Below are 27335 nucleotides of genomic sequence, written 5' to 3' on the forward strand. Positions count from 1 at the left end.
TGGCGGGCCCTGCCGAGGCCAAGCTCTTTTCACAGCACAGCAGATTCAGTCTCACGGCGTCTCCGCTTGTGAATACCAAGTAGCATTATACCCATTTCGCAGATGACAAAATGGGTTCAGAGCGGTGAAGTCACTTGCTCAAAGCCACATAGCCAATAAACAGTGCAGCTGGGGTCCTGACTTAGATCTCTCTGGATCCAAACCAGAGATCCTCAACCTCTTCTACAGGGGAGATGGCCTTCCCTCTCCATACGGCTGCCCCCGCATCCCAGACCACCTGGGTGAAGGTAAGAGCTCCCAGCCCAAGAAGGCATGAGGCCCGGTCCGTAGGCTTGGGGGCGGCCCCATCACGACAGCCTGCTAGCCACAGACCCTTCTGGCCGGCATGGCTCAGGTGGACTCACCCAGAATAAAATCCTAAATTCTTGCCATGGCTGGCCTCCTACACCCTGTGAGAGCTGGACCCCAGACCTTGTCTCTCTCCTGGCCCCCTCCCTCTCCACTTCAGCCACACCGGCCTCCTGCAAGCCCCCTGGCACCTTGGGCCTGGGCTCCCTGGACATCCATAGGGCACATCCCTCCCTGCCGCAGACCTCTGCTCAAATATCTCTTCTCAGCAAGGCCCGCCTTGACCCCCCAACTTAAATTCATTACCCCACATTTCCCCCACCCACACTTCCGACCCCTCTACCCTACTCGCCTTGTTCCCACAGCGCCCACACTTCCAGTAACGCCCACGGTGGACTTAGGTTACTGTCTATCTCTTCCCAGGGGATGATAAATGTGCCAGGACTGAGATTTTTGTTTGTTTATTCACATATCCTTAGTGCCTAGAACTGGGCCTGGCACACATTAGGGTGTGTGTTGATTACACTGTTTCTACTAAGCACATGTTTGTTTTCACATTATAAAATGTATTGTTTTTAAAGGCAAAACAGCAAATAAAAGTAGCATGTCTTCCCAAGCTACCTGCTATACGCCCACTCAGGCCCAACTGGAATATCCCACCATATGTACAAGTACATACGCACATATACACGCATGTGCGTATGGACACTAGTACACGGCACACACACACACACGCATACACAGGCACAAACAGGCATGCACACATCCTTCCCGCCCTCTCGGCCCTATGCTGAGCTCACACTAGGTGCTCAATGAATGCTCCGTGAAGGCACCACACCCTTCCCAACCCTGCAAAGCTGAAGGGACCTCGGAGACCATCCTGTCCAATGCATTCCCCTCCCCCTCCCTTTACAGACAGGAAGAATGAGACCCAGGGAGTGACAGCGAGCAGGTGGCAGAACCCTGGTGAAAATCCTCATGTTCCGAGATGGTGCTCAGCACACTCCACACCACACTTTGGAGCCCCACGAAGCCAGCAGCCCCCATCCCTTTGGCCACGCACATGTGCCCAGGGGCCACCTCAGCAGGAGGGCTGGACTCACCATTCCCGAGAGGTAGTCCTGGTTGAACTGCCCTGCGTAGTTGGCCATGTTATCCAGCCCAATGGGGGGCATGTTGGGCGGAGGGTAGCCAGCACCTCCCCAGGCACCGCCACCTGAAAGCAACACCAAGCCTTTAGCCCCGTCCGTTCCCCGCCAGGTGGGAAAAGGCAGAGATGTGAGCTCCCAGGTGGGCAGGAAAGGGGGCCAGCCAGAGCCTCGGGACAGCACTACAGGCCACGCGGAAACACCAGGGGAGGGAGAGGAAAAGGAGAGGAAGCCTTCCCCTCTTTCCAGGGAGGAAAGGCCCTCCATAGGGTATTAAGGGGATAAGGAGGGCTCAGGGCAGGCTCTGCCCTCCCAAGCTCACCGTCACGGGGTGGGGGACAGACACAGAAAAACTGTCGTGGGACACCACGCTGAGCCCCTGACAGCGTGAGTACAGGGAGCTCTGAGAATTCACACATGATGCAAAGGTATACTGGAGGGGGTCCTCCCAGTTTGGCCGTTTGCTTCAAGTGTGTAAAAAGCAGGGAGAAGCAGATGAAAGTCTGAAAGGAGATGGGGCTGGGCCACGGAAAACACAGACACTGGTCCACAAGGGACAGGAGGACACTGGCGAAAAGCTGGGCCCTGAAACCAGCAAGATGGGTGCGTGCCCTGGGGCCAGGCCCTCCCCTGCTCCAGGTTCATTTCCCCAGCGTGTGCTTCAAACTGCTGCGATGATGACAGAGTTAAACTGTGCAGGGCTCAGCTGGGTGCCCGACAGGTGCTCATACGTGACCCGTCCCTGAGACCAGTAGCAGGGCAGCCACCTGTGAGATGCATTCCTGTCCACGCAGCCTCAAATTGGCTCTTCAGCTCCAGGACTCTGGGAACCGGGGGCAGACCTTCCTACCCCCTGCCTCCTCCCTCTCCTGCTGCTCAGGGGCTGCTCAGCTATGCTGGCGAAGGTGGCGGTGGCAGGATTTCTACTGCAGAGAGGGGAAGGTGGCAGTGGCAGGATTTCCACTGCAGAGGCAGGATGGAGGCCAGTGCCGGCACACCTGGGGTGGGCTTATTCAGAGGGAGGTGGCCCAGCTCAGCCCCTGACGTGCCCTGGGACAGTGGCTGGGCCACCTACCTGGCTGGGCCTGTTCTTCACCTGTGAAATGGGAGGGAGGGTCCGAATGACCTGTGGGCCCTGGGTCCTCAGACTGGAGGAAACGAATGATGCCTGCGGGTGCCCTGGGGTCGGGGAGCAGCTCAGGCACCCTCAGGAAAACCAGCCTGGGAATGGCCCTGTCTCCCCTGGTCCCAGGGGCCCCCATGTTCCCTTTGCTACCATGGAGGCAAAATCTCAGGAAAACTAGGAGGGGCCTGGGCAAGAGAAGACGCCATCTAAGAGTGAAGAGAAGCACTACAGCTGGGGCCGGGTCCTGCCCACCTGACCGTGTGGTGCAGCCTCACCCCATCACCCACCACCCAGCTCCCAGCAGCCACAGCGAGTGACATTTGACCCCTGCATCTCCCTCCACTGCCTCCCTCAGCAGGGAGGGGCGACCCCTGCTGCTGCAAAACCACGCACCTTAAGCACCGGGTAGGAGAAGTGACAAGGGGCGATCGCTGCCCAGCAGTGCTTTGAAGGACACCGTGCCAGAGGCTTTATGTGGCTATGTCACAGCATCCAGAACAGCCCAGGGAGGGAGGGAGAGACCCTCAAAGCCATTTTGCAAAGAAGAAAAGGGTCTCGAAGAAGTGAAGGCAAGTGCCCACTGTTACCAGCAAGGCAAGAGACCCAGTCCCAGCCTGGTCTTGGGCCTTCCAGAGCCCGTTCCAAACCCAGGCCTCCCCAGCCCGGGCAGTGCAGGTGCTCTTCTGCAGCCCTGTCCCACTGGGGGGAGGGGGGCAGGGTCCCTCCACTCTCCTGCTGGGCTGGGCTGGACTGTAGGGGAGTCTGGGGAGTGCAACTCCTCCCCTCTCCACTCCTACCACTGCACAGACAGGGTGTCCACCCTGGTCCCACCCAGACCCGCTTACCTGGTGCAGCCGGCGGGTAGCCTCCCGGTGGTGGGGGATAGCCTGGGTAGCTCATGGTCAGATCTGGAAGGGAAGAGAAAAGCACACTCAGGCCCTGCCCAGGAGCCCACAGCAGGCTTGCCCGTGCAGCTGCCCAAGAGAACAGCAACAACCGCAACCGGAACCCCGCTGGAGGGGAAGCTGCAGCAGGTCCGGCTCACAACGGCCCAGTCGGCCCTCTCCTGCCAGGGCCTCTAGCTAGAGACAGTGTGCCACTCGACTTCTGTGCCAGGCCCACATCCCAGCCCTACCCATGGCTGCAGGAGGATTCGCCACCCACGAGCCTGTGGGTTTCCTTGAAAACCCCTCCCACCCAAGCTTCACGCCCACCTCTGCTGACAACACAGCGCATGCAAACCTATTCTCCAACCTCGGAGCCAAGGCACCCACTGCCTCGTTCTCAGGCATCCATGTCTGTCTGTATTTATCTTCCTGTGTCCTTATCACCACCCATCCGGCAACAGGGAAAGCCAGAGGCCCCTACGTCCTGGGGCCCAACCTACAGACCCAAGCAGTCCACAGCCACCCCCATCTTGGATCTGACCCAAGCTACACTCTCCATTCCCCAACCTCTGGTTCACCCGGCAAGGGGACCTGCTAAGGTACGGAATCATTGTTCCCAGAAGCAAGAAGTGCCCTCAGGAGGCTCATCTGATGCAGGGTCAGAATCAGGGCAAATGAGGCAGCACCACCCTGTTTCAGAGAGAAGGCAGCTGACGCTAAGAGAGAGCAACAGACTTGCACAGCAGTCAGCAGGGGAAGGAGAGAGGCCAGGAACCCAGGACTCTTGCAGGCTGGTGCCAGGCAGAACACCTGCTCTCACAAAGTCCCTCTGTGCACTGATCCCTCTGCAGCGTCCCATGCCAATTAACCTGCCCAGGAGGGACACAGGTCCACGGTGACACCAGCCATGCAAAGACTGCCATGCAACCTGCCTACTCTTGCTAATAGCAGCTGCTGCTGCAGTTTGCAGAGGCGCCGAATGGCAGGCGAAGGGGTGGGAGGAAGCCTGTAGGCTCCTCAACAATCACACCTGCTGGCCCTGGGTGAGCCGCTGCTCCTTACACGCTGGGTCTCAAACTGCAATGTGCATCAGAATCAGGAGGGAATGTTAAAGCACATTGCTGGGCTCCACCCCCAAGAGTTTCTGAGTCAGTAGAACCAGAATCCGCATTTTGAATAAGTTCCCAGGTGATGTTACTGGTCTGGGGACCCCACTTTGACAACCATTGCTTTGGGCACTGTATCCACCTGCAAGATTCTAGTTGCCTCCGTATCTACCCTGAAGAACTGGGCATGTTGTTTCTAAGGAAGCTGAAGGACTTCCTTAAGGTGCCATTGGTCCCCACACGTGGGCCTGGTTATCAGTCCTATGGGGTCATTTGTTCTGGTCAGTGGGTCCAGAGGTGACTATAGGCAAAACAATGAGCCCAGTGGCCTTGGAGTAAGCTGGAATTGGCTACCTGTGGCGTGGACCAAAGACCCTTCCCCTAGCACAGCTTTTGGTCTGAAGCCCTAGGCAAGTGGTGGTTGAGGTCCCCAGTGGTACTGCCTTCAGAGAGGGTGTGACTCGTGTCCCTGCTGCTGGCTGGGCTGTCAGCACAAAGCTCTCCCGGGCCCGCCCACAGCCCACAGCTCAGCTTTTGCCAGACCCTCAGACGTCACTGGTGAGGAAGGAGCCTGGGGGAAGTGAATGACGGGTGGACCAGGACCCTTCAGATGGGAGGAACTGCCCCATAGGAGAGCAGGGTGAGCTGCAACTGTGTCTCTGATACCTTCCCCTCTGGAGATGCCACTTTAGCCACCATAGACCCACTCTCCACTCCTCATCTCCTCCCAGAGGAATGAGGCCAAAGGCCCCATCCACAGCCAGGTGGGGGGAATGAAAACCGGAAGAACAAAAGCTGGACACCAACCCGTTCCTTACACCAAATAAATTTCAGCCAGGCCAAAGATTTATATGTAAGATGTAGCCCCAAACCCGAAAGGCACAAAGTACAATTTATGCAAGATAAGAAACAAATAAGGAAAACAATATAAAGAGAAATGACAAACTTAGGAAGTTTTACAGTAAGAAAAAGACCAGTAACCGCTAGAGAAGCTATCAATTGACATGCAGTTACAGAATAAGGACTAAAGATGTGCACCTTCACTAATGTGCTAAAAGAATCACCACTTGAAAACAGAGATGTCGACATTAAAAATGACACATCTTTTGACGCTGCAACTCTGCTTCTAGCAACTTGTTTCCCAGACACACTTGCACCTGTGAAATGACAAACGGACACTTACTGCGGCATTATCTGTAACAACAACAAACCCCTAAACATCCACCAAGGAAGCTGGGTAAATACATCACAACAGATCCCCACAGTGGATACTCTGTAGCTATTTTCAGAATTAGCCCCCTCTATATACGGGGACAGGAAATGACCATCATTATTAATCCAGGTACACTGCTGTGTGTGTACTAAGCTAATTAAAAACCCAGAAACACACAAACTAAGTGGTTCATTATGTATATACATGCATGGACCATCCCTGGAGCAGTACACAAGGAACTGGGTAATACTGGTTGTCTCTGCAAGAGAACGAGACATCCTGTTTATATACGTACACTTTGCATTTCTGCCAAATGTATGTACTGCCTATTTAAAAAACCAACTTTCAAAAGCCCAATTCAGGTGGGGATTTCCGAGCTCACTTGAGGCCACCCCCTCCTGCCCCTCGCAGTGGTGGCTGCTCTTCCAAGACTAAAACAACGCACACAGGGTCCATGCAGTTCAAGGCAGCCCCATGCGGGCCTGGAGGGTCTGCAGGCTGGCCTCCTGCACACGGCGTGATGGTCTCACTCCTGCGGCAGCTTTTAGGGAGCTCCCTGGCAAGAGTCACAATCTGCCTCCTGGCACTGAGCTCTGCCCTGGAGGGCCCCACAGGGCAGGTGGAATCCTTCGCCGCCCCTCCACACACCTCCAGTCCTCCCCTCCTCTGAAAGGACAGCCTCATTTCTTCCCACCATTTCCCACATGAAACAGCTCCGAGCCTGCTCCCCACTCTCCTCTCTCTCTCAGCTCTTTTTGGAACCAAAGGCCCCAGGTATGGCCTGAAGAGCATAGGGCAGGACTGTAACCTCCTTCTTCCATAGAGGCAGCTCCCCACCTCCCTAGATTGGCACCTGTGGGTTTTCTGGATGTGGGAAACCTTCTACAGGTTCCTGTTAAATTTCTCCCTTGGGTTCTGCCCGTTGCTCCAGCCCGCTGAGATCTCCTGCGATTCTGACCAACATCAAACACCTTTGCGCTCGCTCGGATTTGTTGTATATCCACAGACCCATCTGGTAAGTGCGCCATTTGTGTTCTTCCAAGTAGCCAATACAAAAGGGCCAATGATGGACACTCCTGAACCGTCACACTGACAACTCCCCGGCCAACATCAGGTACAAAGTGCCGCTGTAAGAACAGGCATTGGACCAGCTATCCCCCACCTAGATGCCACAACCCAGCACACATTTCCCCAGCAGATCCCAGTGAGGGTCCTAACACATCTACCAGACCAAGAGTCCTGCAGCTTATCTGCCTAATTAGCCCCAGAAGTAAACACAGCCCAACACTGGGGGTGACCTTCGGCGGACGCAGCTCCCAGCGTCTGCCTCTCTCCTCCCCAAGGATCCATGCTCTAGGAGGCTGCAGGGCCAGCACGCAACTCCCGGACTCACAGAACCTACATTCTTCTCCCTTTTGCCAATTGTCCAGTCTTCCGGTAACTTCGGCTTCAAAGTTTTCTCAAAAGAGGCCACCACCAGGGACTGTCCCTGGAGAGAGCAAGACTTCCCCGGGGCCACCATATCTAGGCTTGGCAGCACTTCTAGAGACCTCACCTTCCCCTCCCAACCCTGCCCTGCCCCAATTCTCCATGACAGAAGGGAACACAGTGAGTTATAATCCAGCAGATTTGCTTTCTCTCTGGCATCCCTGAGCACCACACCCCTTGCACCCTGACCAGTGTCGTTCTCCTACCTCTTTCATAAAGAAAACAGGTGCCTGGGGTGAGAGCATGCTTAACACAGCTGTGCACTCTGACAGGCCAGGGCATGTCCCCAGTTCTGTGCCCACTTCCAATCATGGCACTCTGACACAGGGACTCTCTGGAGAGGGCCTCCTTAGGATTGCTGCAGTTCTTAGAAACCTGACTCTGGGGAACTTCCAGCCTCTGGTCCTGCCTCTCGGGGCACGCTGCAGCGTAAATACCACCTTCCTTCCTCACTGGGACCATCTGCCTGCAGCTGTGCACTGACTTCATCCAGCTGTGGCCCTCTGCAGCTAAATCAGTGCTCCTGTAAAACAGTCACCTGTTGGGCTTGTTAAAATCCATATGGCTGGGCCCCAGCCCCGGAATCTGAATCAGCAGGTCTGAGGCAGAGCCCAAGAAGCTGCATTTCCAACACACTTCCAGGTGATGTGGATACTGCTTGACCACGGGCCACGCTTGGTGTAGCCCTGCTTCATCACCATGAGGATCACCTGGAGAGCTCACCAGCCATGCCAATGCCTTGGCCCCTGTGACTGTGGGCCCTTTGACCTGGGATAGGCCCAAGACTCAGAAATGTAAACAGGCACACACGCCCCAGCCCCAGCCCGGTAAGTCTGATGTAACTGATTTCTGTGGCCCACACTCTAAGAAACACTCTTTCCTCTAAGGAACTTGGACACTGTCTAGTTTGTCTGATCTTGCGTTCCTCTTCCCAGCTGTAAGCTCTGAAGACAAGCAGCAGACCTAGGCAGCCCAGCAGAGGCCAGCCTCCGAGTATACAGGGAACGTTGAGAGAATAGAGCAGCTACCTGGGGGCTTCTCAGGGACTGCAGAAGGGCCTGTTCCCTACAGCTGTGTATGTGTCCAAAAACACACCATTCATTTTCAAGGGCTCCACAAGGGCACTAGCTGGAGCCCCCCAACATAGAAATCTAGAAATGCTGTGCTGGGCAGCAGGCAAAACTACCCAGAACAAGAAGGGCCTCACTCCACCCACCCAGCCATCTCCCTCCCACTGTGGGAAGCCTTGCCCTTTCCCCTCCCAACAGTGGGAGGTGGAGGCACAGGCTCCGGTCAGCAGCAAGGCTGGGCCACACGCATCTTCGTGCATCTGCCGGCATCCTGCCTGACCTCCAGGACGCAGAAGGGAAGGGGGCGGCACTGTCATGCCTGGCACTTAGGTACAGGAGTGTCCTCCCCAGAGGGCAGCACAGGGCTCACAGTGGGGACAGAGCCTGCACTGGGCTAATGCTGAGAAGCAGGTAGGCCCAGAAGCATCATCCCTGGCCAGAGACCACACAGCAGGAGCCCTCCTGCCCCTCGGCGCCCAGCAGCAAACCAAGCTGGCCTGGACTAGAGCGGATGCTTTCGTGGGATGCTCCTTCACTGGCTGTCTCCAGCCTGGTGGCTCAAATATTCATTTGTGTACTAGTTTGTAAACATTAAATCCTTAATCTGTTTTTATGCAAACTATAAATACGTAGTTGGTATGATCTGAACGTGTTCTCCAAAGTCCATGCATTGGAAACAATTCTCAATGCAACAGTGTTGAGAGATGAGACCTTTAAGAGCTGATTAGGTGGTCATGAGGGCTCTGCCCTCACAGATAGATTATTGTCTTTACCAAGGAAGTGGGTTTCTTCTAAAAGTGAGTTTAGCACGCTCTCTCTCCCTCTTTCTCTCTCTCTCTCGTCCACATGATGTCTTCTGTAACGTTATGACGCAGCAAGAAGGCCTCACCAGATGCAGGCCCTCAATCTTCCACGGCCTCCAGAACTTCTACTGCTTATAAATTACCCAGTCTGTGGTGTTCTGTTATAGCAGCACAAAATGAACCAAGAGAACAGTTTAACTAACCATGCAGTTCTGAAATTCCCTGCCAATACATTTTTTTAAACAAAAAGAAAAGATGAACCACAGAATGGGAAAAAATATTTGCAAAAGATACATCTCATAAAGGGGCCGTTATCCAAAATGTACAAAGAACTCTTAAAACTCAACAAGAAAACCACATTATTTTAAAAATAGGCAAAAGACCTGAACAGACATTACCAAAGAGGATATGCAAGGCAAATAAGCACATGAAAATATGTTCAACATGTCAATCAGGAATTGAAAATTAAAATGATATACCACTACACACCTATTGGAATGGCCCAAATCCAAAACACTGATAAAACCAAATGCTGGCGAGGATGTGGAGCAAGAAGACTCTCATTCATTGCTGGTGGGAAGGTAAAATGGTACAGCCACTGTGGAAGGCACTTTGGCAGTTTCTTACAAAACTAAACATAATTTTACCAACAATCTAGCAATCATGCTCTTGGCATTTACCCAAATGAGTTGAAAACTTATGCCCACACACAAAAACCTGCAGGTGGATGTTCACAGTAGTTTTATTAATAATTGCCAAAACTTGGAAGCAACCAAGATGTCCAGCAGTAGGTGAATGATAACTGCAGTACGCTCAGACAATGGAGTATTATTTAGTGCTAAAAAGAAATGAGCTATCAAGCCATGAAAAAACACAGATAAATGCATATTAAATGCATATTGGTAAGTGAAAGAAGCCAATTTGAAAAGGCTACACACTGGATAATTCCAACTACATAATATTCTGCAAAAGGCAAAACTATGGAGACAGTAGAAAGGTCAGTGGTTGCTAGTGGGTGTTGATGGGGGACACTGCATGTGCAGGGGCAGGTCAGGGGAGGGTGGGGAGCAGCGGGAGCACAGAGGGTGTCAAGGGCAGTGAACCTATTCTGTATGGTACTTCAATGGTGGACACATGTCGTTACACATTAGGCAAAACCCAGAGAAAGTACTGTAACACCGAGAGTGCACCCTAATGTGAACCGCTGACTGTGGGTGGTAATGATGCGTCATGTTGGTTCTCTGACTGTGACAACGCACCACTGAGAGGGGTGCGGACGGGGGAGGCTGTGCATGCGTAGGGGTGGGACGTACGTGGGAACTCCGCAGCTCCTCAATTTTGCTGTGAACCTAAAACTATGCTAAAAAGTAAATTTTATTTTAAAATACATGAAATACAAGCACACTGTAGGGAAATTCAAACAAAACAGAAAGGCACAAAGTGAAAAGCAGAAGTCACTCTTCCCTCCGTCCTCCTCTGTAAATGTCACCACTGAGTAGTTTCCAATGTACGGTTCAAGACACACACAAATACGCAAACAGAAATGCATATGTGTATATATGTTATGTAAATGTATACATATATGAATGTATGTGCTTATGTGTATTTAGTTTATGTATGCTCATATATATGTGTGTAATTTTTAAAAACAGGAAAGAGATGTGTTTGCACGTCTGCAAACTTTCTTCATTCCAGTGCTAAGCCAGACTCTGGTGTAATGGTCCCTGTGATATTGTGACATAGTAAGAAATACATACTTGGCAGTCTTGGGGGACTGAGCCCTTTAACCTGCAGGGTCTGCACTAACTCCAGGTAGGGTCGGAGTCGAGCTGAACTGCAAGACACCCAGCTGGTGTCAGACAATTGGTCAGTGTGGGCAAACTCCACACATACCTGGTCACAGAAGTGAAGTGCTGAGAGTGCTATGAGCACAGAAGGAGAAACAGTTTTGCTTGGGGTTTTCCCCCTTTGCAGTCCACATTCCTGCCTGGCGCACCTCCTGGCACAGTGTGGGGAGATGAGGAGTCAGCCAGCCCTGAGCCGGGCTCAGAGGGCCGTGGCCTCCCCACACTGCCCCGGGAACAGCTGGCCATTCCTCCCCAGGCCACTGGGCAGGAGGCAGGGAGGCAACAGCCCAGAGCAAGGTGCAGATGCAGGCCTGGAGCCCAAAATGCAAGATAGAAGGTCCTAGGCAAGACAGAAACGTCTTTTTAATTAAGGGAGCCCAGTTCCAAGAATCTCACCCAGAAAAGGATCTTTTTTTTTTTTTTTTTTTGAGACAGAGTCTCACTGTGTTGCCCAGGCTAGAGTGCCGTAGCATCATCCTAGCTCACAGCAACCTCAAACTCCTGGGCTCAAGCAATCCTTGTGCCTCAGCTTCCCGAGTAGCTGGGACTACAGGCATGTGCCACCACGCCCGGCTAATTTTTTCTATACATTTTTAGTTGTCCGATTAATTTCTTTCTATTTTTAGTAGAGACGGGGTCTCGCTCTTGCTCAGGCTGGTTTCGAACTCCTGAGCTCAAACAATCCGCCTGTCTCGGCCTCCCAGAGTGTTAGGATTACAGGTGTGAGCCACTACGCCCAGCCCAGAAAAGGATCTTTGTCCTCACCAGGCTAATCGTAAAACCTGTGATTCCTTCAGCCTAAGCTGGGCTGGCTTGTTTGGTGGTCCCCAGTGGTCCTGCCCTTGGTGACCTACACTAAGACCCAAGGGCAGAAGGAGACAGTGCAGTAAATGTGCTTTGAACTGGGGTCTGTCAAGGCCATTCCTCATGGCTAGAAGGTTCTAGAAACCCTCAGTGCCTTGGTTGATACCACTCCACTCCCCCATAGCTATGGGGAGGAGCGAAGGCAGACAGAGTCCAACCTCTGCCCCACACACTCACGCAAAGGCAGCTGTGGGAGCTGGCCCAGTACACCGCGTACGGAACAGTGGCTGTGGAATTCCAAGGAGCGAACCACTGATTAATAATGATTGATAGTTTTTATAACTTTTTATTATGGAGACTACACACAAAACAGAATGGTACGATAAATAGTCATCCCTCGGCTTCAACAATTACCACCTCAAGGCGAATCTTGAGCCATCCGGACTCCACCCACTCCCCTGTATTACTGTGAAGCAAATCCCAGACATTGCACATTATTTCAACTGTAACTGTTCCTAGCACTAAATACTAGGGATTTTAAACATAAATATATACAGACGCTCCTCAACTTATGATGGGGTTACACCCTGATAAACCCATTGGAAGTTAAGAATATCGTTAAGTCAAAAATGCATTTAACGCTGGCAACACAGCAGTCTCAGACTTACTATGGTAAGTTAATGATTTTCCAACTTTACGATGGCAGAAAAGTGATACACGTTCAGTAGAAACCACAACCCCAGCGTAAAATTGAAAATCATACAATCGTGAGTTGGGGACCATGTGGGTGTGTGTGTGTGTGTGTACACATACATACATACACACATATATTTATATAACTACACTATAGCTGGAACTCTAAGTTAAGATTAGATTTCTATGCCAGCAGAGCACTCAGGCGCTGATTCATCTTAGGAGAAGCGGGAGCCTGGACTCTTGACGGGCACCTGTCAATCAATACATGAAGGCCAGAAAACCCACCTCCCCAGGACTTCTCCACTCCCCGGACCAGCGAGCTCCTACTGAGTGGCGATGCTCCCAATCATCTGTGAATGTCGTAGACTGGATGGAGGTCCGGGGCCTGGCCTCCACTCTGCCAGTTAGTAGCTGAGCAAGCCTGGCCACATCATTTAATATCCCTCAGCTTCAATTTTCTCCTTTATAACCTCTCCTTCACTTGCTAATAACATCATTTAAGTATCAAACAGGAGGTATTTGGCCCACAGGGCAAGGAACAGCATAATAAACACTTATAAATCCAAGGCTCATAGCGAGGACATTAAGCTCCCCAGTATACATTTTTGCATATTGACTTTCTGTAGAGCAGGACCCACCTGGCATGTGACAGTCCACTCTGATGGCAGGCAAACAGCTACAGGTTCCTAGAGCACACACGATCCAAACATTTCCTCCAGGCACCAAGTCCATCCATTTTCACTATAAACCTGCTTACTTCTGAGCTCCTACCATCCATGTCCCCCAGAGTCTTGCTCAGCTCTAACCGGGAGCCCACCCCCAGCTCAGTCTCGCCGAGCAGAAGCAGGCAGCGCGAGGCACAGCTCGGTGCTTCCTGAACTGTGTTCTCTGACACCAACTTCATATCTTGCAAGTTGTGAAGTTAGCTGGTACACAGTTTAAAAAGAGAGAGAAAGAGATATTAGTTGTCCAAAAAGTTTAGAAAATGCTGACTACTATAATTATGTACTATAACTACTACATCCCCTTCCAGGAAACTACCAATTCACAATAGCATAATGAAAGCTCTGAGAAGTCCTGTAACAAAGAAGCCTGCTTAACTCTATCCTCAAATTCCCCAAACTAGCTCGATGTGGCGGCTCATGCCTATAATCTCAGCACTTTGGGAGGCTGAGGTGAAAGGATTGCATGAGGTCAGGGGTTCAAGACCAGCCTGGGAAACATAGAGACTGTGTCTCTACCAAAAAAAAAAAAGTTAGCTGGGCATGGTAGCACATGCCTGTACGGAGATCATTTGAGCCCCAGAGCTCAAGGTTATAGCGAGCTATAATCATGCCACTGCACTCCAGCCTGCACGACAGAGTGAGACCCTGTATCTTAAAAAAAAAAAAAAAAAAAGGTCCCAAACTTATTAGGCCATAAAAATGGTTACCATTTATTGAACACTTACTATGTACCAGGCACTGTGTTAAATGCTTCACATGGAATTTAACTTTAAAAACAAGCCTACAAGACAAATACTAAAATTATCATCTTCATATTAAAAATGAAGAGACTGAGGTATGGGTAGGTTATGTAACTTGCCCAAGGTTATAGTTAGCAAATGGCAGAGCTAAGATCTAAACCCAGGCAGTCTGGCCCCAAACCCCAAGACTTTTACTGTTATACCATTACTTCCTCACTGAGCACACTGGCCTGAGGAACTCATATTTCAAGGATTGAGCTTTAGAAACACTGGTGTGATGGAATAGAATGGAATTAGGAATCAGGACATCTGGTTTCTATGTCCAGTTTTCACTGTGCAATCCCAGGAACTTTATTAAAGGCAGTATAGAATGGTGGGAAGAACATGGACTCGAAAGGTAGACTGCTCAGGTTCAAATCCTAGTTCTGCTTCCTATTAGCTGTGTGACCTTGGACAGGTTACTTAACCTTTCTGTGCCTCAGTTTTCCACATCTGTAAAACGGGGACAGTAACAGTTTAATACCAAGTTTGTTCTCATTAAGTCATTTAACATCTTATTATATCAATTTCCCCAATACTAAATAGAAAACAGGATTCGAGGGTCCCAGAGGACCATGGGTCATTTGGTAATACCCGGGATGAGAACTGTAGGGGGTAGAGGGGGAGGGTGCAGAGTTGGGGAGAAACATGAAGTGGGGAGGTCAGGACAGCACGAAGGGGAGAGGATGGGAGGAGTGGAGTCCACGCAGACTGGCTGTGTTGGATTTTCCAACCTCCCGATGGAGAAGCACCAGCAGGAAACAGGCAATGTTTTCTTTCCATCCCCTGCACACGCCTGGGTGTCTGGGGGCTGGCTCCGAGCTCCAGGACTAAAGGGGGCAGCAGAGGCAAGAGACTGCTGGTAGGGGGAGGCCACCGGTATGGGGGCACCTCTGAAAAGCCTCTTGGAGCAGACACCTGCCAAGGAGGAGGGACCTGAGAAGCAGGGCCGCGGCCTGCGTGAAGCTCCAACGCCGCGGGCACCCACAGCCTGTCCTCAGAACTTTCGCTCTGGCCCTGGCGCAGACAGACCACCTTCTCTAGTCCCACCTGCCCTTCCATACCAGCCCTTGAAGCTGAGCAGGGGGCAGAGCGAGTTAGGAGGAGCTCACTTTCTACACAAAGCATGCCAAGGGCACGGGGAGCCCACGCAAGGGCTCTCTGTCAAACCCCACGGCAGGGTTCTTCCCAAGCCCGGGCTATTTGTTCCTCCCATCCCTCCCCGTGGCAGAGCCCCCCTTTGAGGACCGCCCACAGCAAACAGGCTCCGGGAAGAGCCAACACTTGGTGCAATGCCAAGCCCAATTCTGGATTTGCGAGGAGCGGAAAGCGCACAACAGAGGAAGAGGGTGCACACAGATATGCTGTTAGTATCGGGCTGGCACCCAGGCCAGATTGGGAGGGGGGCTCAGGTCTCGGTCCTAGTAGATGCCACAAGATTCTTGTAACAGACACAGTGGCGGTGACCAAAAACAGAAGTCCTACACCCAAGTCCTAACTCCAAGGTATGGTCAGGACCTGCTACAGATTGAAGGTTTGTGTCCCCCCTAAATTCATTTGTTAAAATCTTAACCCCCAACGTGATGGCATTTGGAGGGGGGACCTCTGGAAGGGGACTAGGTCATGAGAGCAGAGCCCTCATGAGTGGGATTAGTGTCCTTATATTTAATAAAAGAGACCCCAGAAAGCCTCCCCACCCTCTCACCACGCGAGGAGGGAGAGGGTGCCCTCGTGAACCAGAAAGCAGGCCCCCATCAGACACCGAATCTGCCGGCACCTTGACCTTGGACTTCCGGCCTCCAGAACTGTGAGTGACAAATTTCGTTACCTATAAGCCTCCCAGTCTATGACGATTTGTTACAGCAACCTGAACAGATTAAGACAGAACCTAAGGAAACACACACATACACACACTCTCCTCCAAAAAGGGAAACTGTAGGTTGTTTTTGTAAGTGCGGTTCAGGCCAGGGGGAGAGACAGGTCTGTGTCTTTGCTTCGCCACTTCCGCACGGGGGAGCCTGCCCCCAGTCACAACACCTGGGCAGAGGGGTTACTCCCAGGACCAGCCTAGGAGGGGCCAGCAGAACAGCGGGAGTGGGCTCAGGCCGATCCAGCCCAAGTCCAGGTGCCTGGGCCTCTGGCTGTCAGGACTCTCCAGTCCTTGCAAAGTCCAACCCAGTTTCTTCTAGATCGGCTCAGCCCAGGGATGCTCCACACTCCAAGCCCCCGGCAGTGGCTGTCTGCACAAACGCAACCCTTCAAACAGCTGGGAGAGAACATGGGGAACTCCTGCTCTAACGCCCCCTCAGCTGGGTGGGGGAAGGGGAAGCTGAGGGCCCATCCCGGAACAGGCAGCCTGAGCCTCCTGACACTGGCTTTCACAGTACCTAACCCTGATTCTCGGCAGGCCCTCCTACCGCCCCCAGCTACTCTCTCCCACACCATGGGCCAGTTCCCCCTCTTCACGGCCCACACTGCCCAGTCAAGAGCCACTAAAATCACAGGACAGTCACAAGAGACTTCTCACTTCTGCTGTATGAATATTACCCACAGCTCACACAGCTCTCATGTCATCTTCTAACACTGCCGCTGGGCCACCGGGGTGATACACAGGGTTTGGAGTCCAACGACCATGATTCAATTTTAGCTCTACCACTTGTTAGCTGTGTGACTTTGGGCATGTTGCTTGACCTCTCTGAGCCTTTCTCCTCACCTGTAAAATGGGGGGAAATACATCCATCTTACTACATGGCTGTGAGGATCTGACATACTGACATACATACAGAAAGCTATCCAACACACAGTTAAGTACTCAGTTAACTTTAACTCGCTCCTAAGAAGTGTTTGCCTGAGAGCCAGGATCTGTGTCCTAATTCCGCCACTTGCTTTGTGATGCTTCCTGAGCAACTTAACCTCTCTGAACCTCCATGCTGTCTGCCCCACCTACCTTGGATTACTGTGAGGACTGAATGTGGTAAGAACAAGAACAAGCTTTATAAAGTATGGGACAGTTATCTTCACTCTGGGACCAATTCAACTAGTGTTGGTCTCTCCCAAGTGGCCAACGAGGACAGGCTCTGACATCTGGAGAGGGAAAGACGGTCAAAGATCCTGGGCACACACCAAACTCGTCCCGTCCCGTGTCAGGGACCCGCCCACCAGGTGACCAGCCCACACAGTGAGGGGAGTGCCTACCCATCTGTTAGGGTCACGGGGGGCTTCCGTACTACGTTGGTAAGGGGAAGAGGTAGAGGGGAGGGCTCTTCAAAGCCTGAGACTAAGCCACCAAGGAGCTAAGTTTCCTGGATTAGGCCCTTCAGAGATATTCCCGACAGTTCACACTCCGATCCCCCTGGAACCTGTGAATATGTTACTTTACATGGCAAAAGGGATGGGATTAAGGTTACAACCATGAGATGGGGAGACCATCCTAGACGATCCAGGTGGGCCCAAGCCCATTACAAGGGTCCTGAAAAGCAGAGATCCTCTCCTGGCCGGGTTAAGGAGGAAAGGAAGGACAGGAGAGATTCCAAGCAGGAGAGGGATTCTACCCATGGAGGAAGGGGCCACCAGCCAAGGAGCACAGACGGGCGCTGGAAGCTGGAAAAGGTAAGAAAACAGATTCTCCTCTGGAGCTCTGGAAGTCACAACCTGCCAACACCTTGATTTTAGCACACTCATGAGACCCATGAGACCCGTAAGACCCATGAGACTGTGGGATAAAACTGCAAGATAAGAAAGTCATGTGATTACAGGTCTGTTCCTTTCTGCTAAAAAAAAAAAGAAAGTCATGTGGTAAAATAGTGCGGCACTGCAGAGAACAGTATGGCAGTTCCTCAGAAAATTAAGCACAGAACTCTCTCTGGGTACGCAGGCTGGGTATCCCTTATCTGAAATGTTTGGGACCAGAAGTGTTTCAGGTTTCAGATTTTTTCAGATTTTGGAATATCTGCACCTTACTTACCATTGAGCACCCTGCATCTGAAAATTGTAAATGTTCCAATGAGCATTTCCTTTGAGTGTCACGTCAGCACTCAGAAAGTTTCAGATTCTGGAGCATTTCGTATTTTGTATTTGGGCTGCTCACCCTGTATACACAAAGGAAATGGAAGCAGGGACTCGAACAGACACTTGCACACCCATATTCATAGCAGCATTACTCACAGTGGAAGGGTGGAAACCACCCACTGTCCATCAGTGGGTGAATGGATGCACAAAGGGTGGCAGACACACACAACGGAATATTACTCAGCCTTATAAAGGAAATTCTGCCACATGCTTGCTACAACATGGATGAATCTTGAACACATTATGCTAAGTGAAATAAGCCAGTCACAAAAGGACAAATATTATATGATTCCGCTTATGTGAGGTACCCAGGGTGGTTAAATTCGTAGAGACAGGAATTAAAATGTTGTTGCCAGAAGCTGGGGGAAGAGGGACTGGAGAGTTCGTGCTAAATAGGCACAGAGAGTTTGGGAGGATGCAAAGGTTCTGGAAATGGAGGGTGGTGACTACGATACAACAGTGTGAATGTACTTAATGCCACTGAACCACACACCTAAACATGGTTAAAATAATAAATTTTATCCTATGCATATTTTAACCCCCCAAAAACTGTTGTGGTTTTAAGCCACGTGTTTGTAGCAATTTGTTACAGCAGCAATAGAAAACAAATACACCATATACACTGGGAGGTATGGGGCAGTGATGGGTACAAAATCTCAGATGGTTGGACAGGAGGAATATGTTTTTTTCTTTGAGTTCTATTGTACAGTGCGGTGAATATAGCTGGTAATAGAGCATTGTACATTTCAAATTGCCAAGACAGTATATTTCGAATTTTCTTATCACAAAAATGTTAAGTATTTGAGGAGATGCAGATGTTAACTGGCTTGATTTAATTATTCCACGTTGTGTTCATTAATTATAATATCACTTTGTACCCCATACATTTATACAATTATAAACTGTCAATTTACAATAAAAAGATTAAATAATATATCCCATGACCATTCTTTCTCTCTTCCCTCCAGACCATTCCACGGTGTTCTCTGAAAAGGCCTCTGCTCTCCGTGAACAAGTCTACCTAACGTAGCAAGGTTTCTTTGACCAGGGAAGCATTAAACCACCAGGACCATAAAAAGTCCATTCTAACAATGACAGGAGGAATCAGGTGCCTGCCTCTCCTGCAGGTGTTACAGTAAGAGCTCCATAAAGGTTTGCTCACTCCTATTACAGTCACCATGAGTCACCATGATGAGACCTGGGCTCTCAGGTGAGTTCTGTGAGGCCAGGCAAGACACGCCCAGCCAGCAATGCAGGGCTGAGGGAGGAAAAGGTCTGCAGGCTGATTTCCAAGGGCAGGGCAGTCACCCATCTGCCAGGAGCCTGCAACTGGGGCGCCAGACGTCACCTGGCCCCTTAGAGATGACTCAGTTCATTCCCACCCACCCCACCTCACTCCATTTCACAAATAGGGAAACTGACAACCAGAGGGTAGAAGTGGCAGGCCAAGGTGACCCAGCAAGACCCCAAGAGGGCTGGCCCAGAACCTGCCCTCCTGTACTCAGACCTACTTCTCCAAGAAGTTTCTCTTTGTTCCTTGTATCCCAGGGCTCTGCAGCCAGTGGGAGCTCAAGCATAGCTTGCAGCCTGAGGCAAAGGCAGGTGAAGTAGGAACCAGGGCTGAGGAGAGATGCATTTTGCAGTCTGGGGGAATGACAGCCTTCCAGGAAAAACATGATGGGAGAAGAGAAGTTATGAAATCCTGCCCCCTCCTATCTACCCCACCCAGGGACTCTAATCCGCTTTTTAAATATTAACTAGCTTTTTACTGTCTCCATCCTCATATAAACAGATAGCAAAGGATTACAGAATATCTGACAAAGGTCTCCAACAAGAAGGGGAGAGATCAAAACAGAAGAAAAGGAACCAGGGAAACAGAATACACAGAAGTAGAGGGCAAAATATAATGAATACCCTCAGATGTAAGAGAAAATACTGTATCCATAAAACAAAAAGGAGATATAAAAACAGAATAATTAGAGAATAGTAAAATGTTTTCAAAAATTTAAAGAAGGGCTGAAATTAAAAATTCATCAGAAAGGTTAGAAGATCAAGCCAAGAAAATCCAGAAAAGAGAACAACAACAAAAAATCAAACAAGAAAGAGAAATGATAAGAAAACGAACAGTTGTAGGAGTCTCAACATCTGACTAAAAGGAGTTCTAGAAGAACAGGAAGAACAGAGGCAAGAAAATTATCAGTGATTATACAAGAACTCTGACCAATACCGAAATAAAACTCTCCAGTGAAAGGACCACCTATGACAACCCAATGACTGAGAAAAAGACGGCAAACATTATCGCTGCAAAATGTGAGAACACAAGAGGCAAAGACCAGACACTAAAACATAGTGACACTGGACTTCCATCAGTGAAACTAGAAGACAACAGAATAATGTGTTCAACATTTTGAAAGGAAATTATCTTCACCTTATAATTCTATAGCCAGCTAAATTATCCGCTATTGAGAGTATGGAATGGAGACATTTTCAGGCATAAAAAGCCTCAGAAAAACAAAAAAACAAACAAACAAAAAACCTACCTCCCATGTATTTTTCTAAGGAACTTTCAGAGGACTCCAGCAAAATGAGAACACAAATAAGGAAAATAAAGCAACTATATAGGACCCAGGAACAGAGGAAAGCTAACATGGAAGATTGTAAGAGGAAGTCCCCGATGACAGCTGAGCAACACGCCTGGAGAGCAACTAGTCCAGTTTGGAATAAGAGATACACAGAAAATCAGGCCAGAAAACGGGGAGAGTATTCACTTGGAGAACAACGGATCATGAAGGGTTGTACTCCTGAATGTGTGGCTGTGACAAATTACTTGGCACAGCATTGAACAATATAATTTACGGTCATAATAATGCAAGCATTAAATATTGATGAATGTATGTATGTATTGGTTCCGTATACATCCAGGCAGGAAGTCAGCACGTAATGTCAAAATTGATAAATTAAGCAGTAACATAAGCCTATTAATTAAAGATAAAGAGGTAGTTAAAAGTGGTTAGCTCTGGAGAGAGAAAGGGGAGGGGTATGTCAGGGGACTGCTGGTTTCCTTACAAGCCTTTGGATCGATATATTTGACTTTTCTCACTTTATTATGAAATATTTTTATAGTGTAGCAATAAATACAACATATATGAATTACCAAGCACAATAATAAAATAAGCACGTTCTTCAAACTTTGCACACAGAATGTTATCAATGCAGTTGAATTATAGTATTCAACTACTTTCTGAAAAAATAAACATATTTTGTAGGTAAAAGTTAAAACAAAACACCATTTACTTCCAGAGTCACTTTCTCCCAGCCAATCTCTGGGATTTTTACCAGCAACTATAGGAGTAGGTCCAGGTTCTGTGGGGCCTGAAGTTTACACAATTTTAGCGGCCCTCTTTAAGAAAAAGAATACATAACATCTTACTTTTTTGCAAATTTTATAAAACCGTAAGACTTTGTAACTCACTGCTAGGGCCCCTCCCAGAGGCTTGTTAGAGCCTCTGCAAGTGTGTGTGGGGGGGCCTGAGTTTCAATTTCACTAACTTTACAGTAATTCCACCTGGGCTATGAGGGCAACAGGGGCAGGGCTAGACTCCAGGGTACCGGACAGGTAAAAATAAAGTCCTGCCTGCCCTACACTTTTTCTCGACCTTGGGAGATAAACACAATAGTGCAATTCCTGGAAAACACATACAACAATATTTAAGAGCCATTCCCAGGAAAAGTGGGGAGGAAAATGGAGAATTCAGGAAATGTGTTCTTTGCAAGCTGAGCAGAAGGATGTTTGGAAACTGGCTTCTCTCTGATGGGCCTTAACAAACCTAAGCCTCTCCTGGCCTTGTCTACCTCACCTGTTCAAGGAGTGGGCCTGCAACGCCTCGGCGGTTTTCAACCTCTGCCTCCTGGAAGCTGGGGCTCCGTGAAGGTTTTGTAACTCATGAACTTTTATTTCGGGGCGGGAGGGGAGGGGAGGGTTGAAAAAAGAGAGACTCTGATTTAAAATTTTTCAAAAATGTTAAAATAGGGGACCTGGCAACAAGAGTCCCACATTCTGCACGGTGACACTCAGCGAGGGCTGGCAGCGGCTGCCCCCACAGGCATCTGCACCTGGGATCACAGGAGCGGATGCTCACCCAGGGCCCTTCTCGCACCACAGATTGGCGGACGGGAGATGGAGGGTAAGACCAAGGGTCCAGAAGCAGCAGGGAGCCCCTGCCCTCCCTCAGGGAGGCCCCAACACCCACCACCCAGCGCTCAGGACCTATTCAAACCACTCAGGGAAGCTCAGCCCCCTCAAACCTAGAAGGCTTGAGAGAGTGTCTATTCCAGCTCCAAATGGCTGAGGCACCCACGCCCTGCCCAGAAGCCTCAGGAAACCTCTCCTTCAAATGTCCCTTATGAAGGGCTGCTCTTCTAATGGTGACAAAATCCCCCGTCAGCCATGTGCAACTGGAAGCTGCAAGGACTCACAGATCACTCTGGAGGAGACTCCCCTTCACCTTGGGACAGGCTGACCCTCCCCAGCTGGCATCCTAAGCCATGCCAAGCAGCGCTGGGCCAAGAGTACACTGGGCCCCTGAGGAATGGCAAGGAAATGCAAGGTCCCAGAGGTACATGTGTGATGGGGAGAACCACGGAAAATGCATGTCCTTAGCTCAGCACTTTCCCTTTTCAGGACTTCTGCTCAGATGGTCCCTCCAGCTGGCCCATCACCCTGTCTCCTGGCCTTCCCTAAGAACAGGTGGAGTCCCACCTCCTTTAGGAAGCCCACCCTGATCCCCCTCCCACACTGATCATTCTTCCTGAACTCCCCAGCACTTGGCCTAAAATGTTTCCTCTAGTATTCTAATAAAGCTCCCCTTTTTCTAATTCCTAGGATGGGTACACATATCACCTCATCAACCTTCACAATGATCCTACCCATAGATATTATCACCCTCATTTTATAAACAAGGAAACTATGGCTCAGAGACTCCACATGCAAAGGTCACACACGTAACAAGTGCCAGAGCCAAGCATTTTTTTCTAGGCCTCAATGGGAGGGAGTTGGCGCTGCGCAGGCTGCACGAGAGGCCTCTCCTCCTCTCTGCCTCCCACCACCACCTGGCACGGGGCTGGCACCATGAGGTCCCTGACACATGAATACTGGCAGGAATACCAGTGGACCCTGACTCATCTCTGCCACACCCCGGCAGGGTGGCACCTGTTCTGATGGCCTCTAGTACGTAGGCTCCAGGAATCTGGAGGCAGAGAGGACACATCTAGGACATTCCCCTCTCCCCCTCCCACCCGAAGGCAGGATGTTAAGTGATATAAGAGGGTGTATGAACATCCAGAGGTCTTCTGGGAAGGGGGTGGGGGCCCTGGGCAGGGGCCGAGGAGCCGCAGTGCCCGGCCTTATGGGTCACAGGTGCCATTAAGTCACCAAAGCAAGCCAGACAGCCCCAGGGCAGCACTCCACCAACCCTGACCAAATTTTCCCAGGCACTAAACAAAAAGCCTACAGAAGGTGCTGTTAAGCATTCAACTCCCCACCCACACTCCAGGAATTAAAAATAGCTGGAGCCTGTGCCAATCATTAGCCAGGCTGTGCCTCAGACTCTATCCTCCGAGGGCTGGCACCCGGGACAGCTCAGCCTGGGGAAATTCCTGGCAAAGCAGGCCGGCAGAGTGGCAATGCGGCAGCGTCTGGGGCCTCACCGAGGGGCTGAACTTGAGCGAGTAGGCTCCGAAAGACGCTTCTTAGAAATAAAAAGTCAATTCCCAGGGCACCGACATTTGGATTACACAGGAATCCTAAAACATCAGAGCTGGAAGGGGACTTCTTAAGGTCTCAGGGATGGCTGGGGGCAGGACAATGACTAGGACGATGTCTCTTGATTTCCAGGCCACTGCACTAGGGCCCAGGCTTGCTCCCCACCACTCAGCACACCTGTGGGCTCCATCCCCCCCTTCCCAGGCTGGAGTCCGGACTTGGGAAACGTGAAGGTTAACCTGGGAAAGACAGAGAGAACGTGACTGCTGCATCCCAAATGATGTCCCATATGATCAAGCCACACAGAAGTGTCATCCGCTCCAGGGGAGTCTGAGTGACAGTTTCTCTCTAGTTCACCTACTTATGCATGGCTGACAACAGCAGAGAGCAGGGTTGGCAGCCACTGCTCTCATCTCTCAAGAGTATTACCAGCCCCAGCTCAGTTCAGGGTTCAAATGGCTTCGCCCCCAAGCTCTCCTGGAAATAGTCACCTAGGTGTCATATCTGGGGTTGAAGAAGGCAAGCTGGGAAGCAGCAGCACACTCCCCATCCCAAAGTTGGGTCCTGTAGGGGCCACTCATATCCAGTGGGGCCTGGAACATCTGGAGGCAGCACCAGTGGCAGAATGTGTGGCTGCCAGACCTGGCTACTGGAGCAGCCCCGACTCTCAGAGCTTCAGCAAAGCAGCAGCAGCTGAGACCTACTCACCAGCCCGCAGGGACAGAGGCTGCCTTTCTCGCACTGCTTGCCACTGTCCTGAGCTACTATTCCCACTTCCTAACCTGAGGAACACTAGCTGATCCAATGGCAAGACTGATAAACAGAGTAGTAATTTCAAATTAAGAAGAGCAGTGGGTAGTGTTCCACAAACTTCTGGTTGTCCCCCTCAACCATCTGCACTCTCTTGCTTTACTAACAGAACACTCACTGCAGCCTGGCACACAGTGGCCCCAACTAAGGACTATGTTTACCAGCTTCCCTAGGCACTAGGCAGGGCCCACCATGCGGATGGGAAAGTGACCTGTCCTGGGCCCTGCAAGCAAGGGACGTACCAAGGCAGTGCTACCCCAAGTGCCCCCAAGACCAGCAGCATCAGCACAACCAGGGCACCTGTTAGAAATTAAAATGCTCAGGTCCCACAGACCTGAATGCTCACAGATCTCCCACATCAGAACCATTAGGGGCGGGGTCCAAGAATCTGTGGGATCCACAGAATCTGCAAGGCTTCCACGTTTATTCTTATACATGCTCAAGTTTGAAAACCAGTCCCAGAGAATGCTTGGAACAACGTTCCATAAAGAGCCGGGTGCCTGGACAATCTCATGGAACTGACACACACAAACCTGGACGCTGATTTCTGGAGAGGGAGGGAGGGAGGGAGGGAGACTCCGCTCTTCATTCACAACCAAACCTGAATCTGATACAGGTTAGCTGGGGAAGAAACATGATAAAAAACTTAACCAAGATAGCAAAAATCTGGAAAGGAAAGAAATAACCACCAAGTATTATAAGTAACAAACAGGACACGGGGGATAAAATCAAGTACATCTAGCATGTGAACAGTCTGAATTCCTCTACCAAAGACAGAAACCACCAAATTAGGCTTGTTGCTGTTATCACGGCCTCTGCCATCCTTTCTCCCTCCACCCCTAGCCATGTGCTGATTATAACAGAAACAAATTTCTTTTTAAATGAAAAAGAAAAGATTTTAAACTAAGGGCTGGGCAAAGACATGCCAAAGAAAAACCAGAGGTGGAAATATTAATATTAAAAATGTGTTGAGGAGTTTTTGATAATCCTGCCACAGTAAGCCAAGGGTTTTTTCCAGCCGTTTTTCTGGCCATTTGCCTTTGTCGTAAACACAAGACTCAGAGAACTACTCAGTAGGATCTCAGGGTACAACAGTGCTTAGGCCATTCCAGTCTGTTGAGATAGTTTACGTGACTTTAAAACACAAGCACAGAGAAGAGTGTAAGACTTGTGGGCTGGGTCTTTACAGCTGACATTTGGCCCAGGGAAATTTTTGTGTACGGACTACTTTGTCATATCCCTTGGAGAAAAGAGAAAGCTCACACTGCTACCTCAAATGAGGAAGGAAACGTAACGTTTAAGTGCAAGCCACAGTGGTCAGTCTCCTTGGACCTAAAGGAAGGGGGCAGGAACTGCCAAAGAGAAAGGAGGTTCCCAGGCCACGGCTCTGGAGTCTGCAGCAAACCTCATTTTATCCCTTCTACAAACCTGGCTATCATGGGACCATTGGGACAGTCATGAGCTGAGAAGCGAGACCTGATTACTAACTGCTCCATGTGAGCCTAAACAGAAACTAAAAGGCACATGACTTGCATGCCCTTTGATACCTGCCTCTCAATTTCTGAGCCTTTTGTTTACTTATTTTATAAAATGCACTTATTTGGCAGGGTGTGGTGGCTCACATTTGTAATCCCAGCACTGGGGGAGGCTAAGGTGGGAGGATCCCTTGAGGCCAGGAGTTTTTTTTTTTTTTCAGACAGAGTCTCACTGTGTTGCCCTGGCTAGAGTGCCGTGGTATCATCCTAGCTCACAGCAACCTCAAACTCCTGGGCTCAAGCGATCCTCCTGCCTCAGCCTCCCAAGTAGCAGGGATTACAGGCATGTGCCACCATGCCCGGCTAATTTTTTCTATATATTTTTAGTTGTCCAATTAATTTCTTTCTATTTTTGGTAGAGACGGGGTCTCGCTCTTGCTCAGGCTGGGCTCGAACTCCTGACCTTGAGCGATCCACCCGCCTCGGCCTCCCAGAGTGCTAGGATTACAGGCGTGAGCCACCGCTCCTGGCCTGAGGCCAGGAGTTTGAGACCAGCCTGGGCAACACAGTGAGACCCCATTTCTACAAAAAATTTTAAAAGTTAGCCAGGTGTGATGGAACACACCATAGCTACAGCTATTCAGGAGGCTGAGCCAGGAGCATTGCTTGAGCCCAGGAGTTGGAGGCCGCAGTGAGCTACCATGGCACCACTGCACTCCAGCCTGGGCAGCAAAGCAAGATCCTGTCTCTTAAAAGAAAAAATTATAATGACAGTTTTTGATACACCTCTGAGAATCTGACAAGTGGGTAAGCAAGGATATAAAGGGCAAGCTCAAGTCAATAGATATATCTAAAGTCTGTGTCCCACAGAGAATATAAATTTTCTTCTTTCATGTATATGAAACATTTTAATATTGATCATATCCATATAAATTAATATTAATATTGATCATGGCCACAAAGAAAATTTAATACCATCCAATAAGAAGAGATTTTTGCAGACCACATACACAAATCAAAATGCGATAAAACTAGCAGTCAACAATAAAATATGATCACACCCTACACAAAACTATCTACTTGGAAATTCAGGACCCCATCTTCTAAATAATCCTTGGATCACTGACACAGTGACTAGAAAGCAATGGAAAGGTGAGCCCTTCATACGAAAGCCCGCCAGC

General features: G+C 50.0%; 1 protein-coding gene across 1 annotated transcript in view; it reads right to left on the bottom strand.

Moving 5' to 3' along the window:
• Positions 1-27335, bottom strand: part of ANXA11 (annexin A11) — a 47420-nt gene that overhangs the window by 14855 nt on the left and 5230 nt on the right. Inside the window, exons 2-3 of the mRNA XM_012663302.1 lie at positions 3468-3530; positions 1452-1564 (exon numbers count right to left, since the gene is read on the bottom strand). Of these exons, the coding sequence (XP_012518756.1) occupies positions 1452-1564; positions 3468-3522 (168 nt within the window). The 5' untranslated portion in view covers positions 3523-3530. The remainder of the gene's footprint in view (positions 1-1451; positions 1565-3467; positions 3531-27335) is intronic.

This window comes from Propithecus coquereli, unplaced genomic scaffold (genome assembly GCF_000956105.1).
Source record: "Propithecus coquereli isolate 6110/MARCELLA unplaced genomic scaffold, Pcoq_1.0 Scaffold80, whole genome shotgun sequence".
In the NCBI taxonomy this organism is placed as follows: domain Eukaryota; kingdom Metazoa; phylum Chordata; class Mammalia; order Primates; family Indriidae; genus Propithecus; species Propithecus coquereli.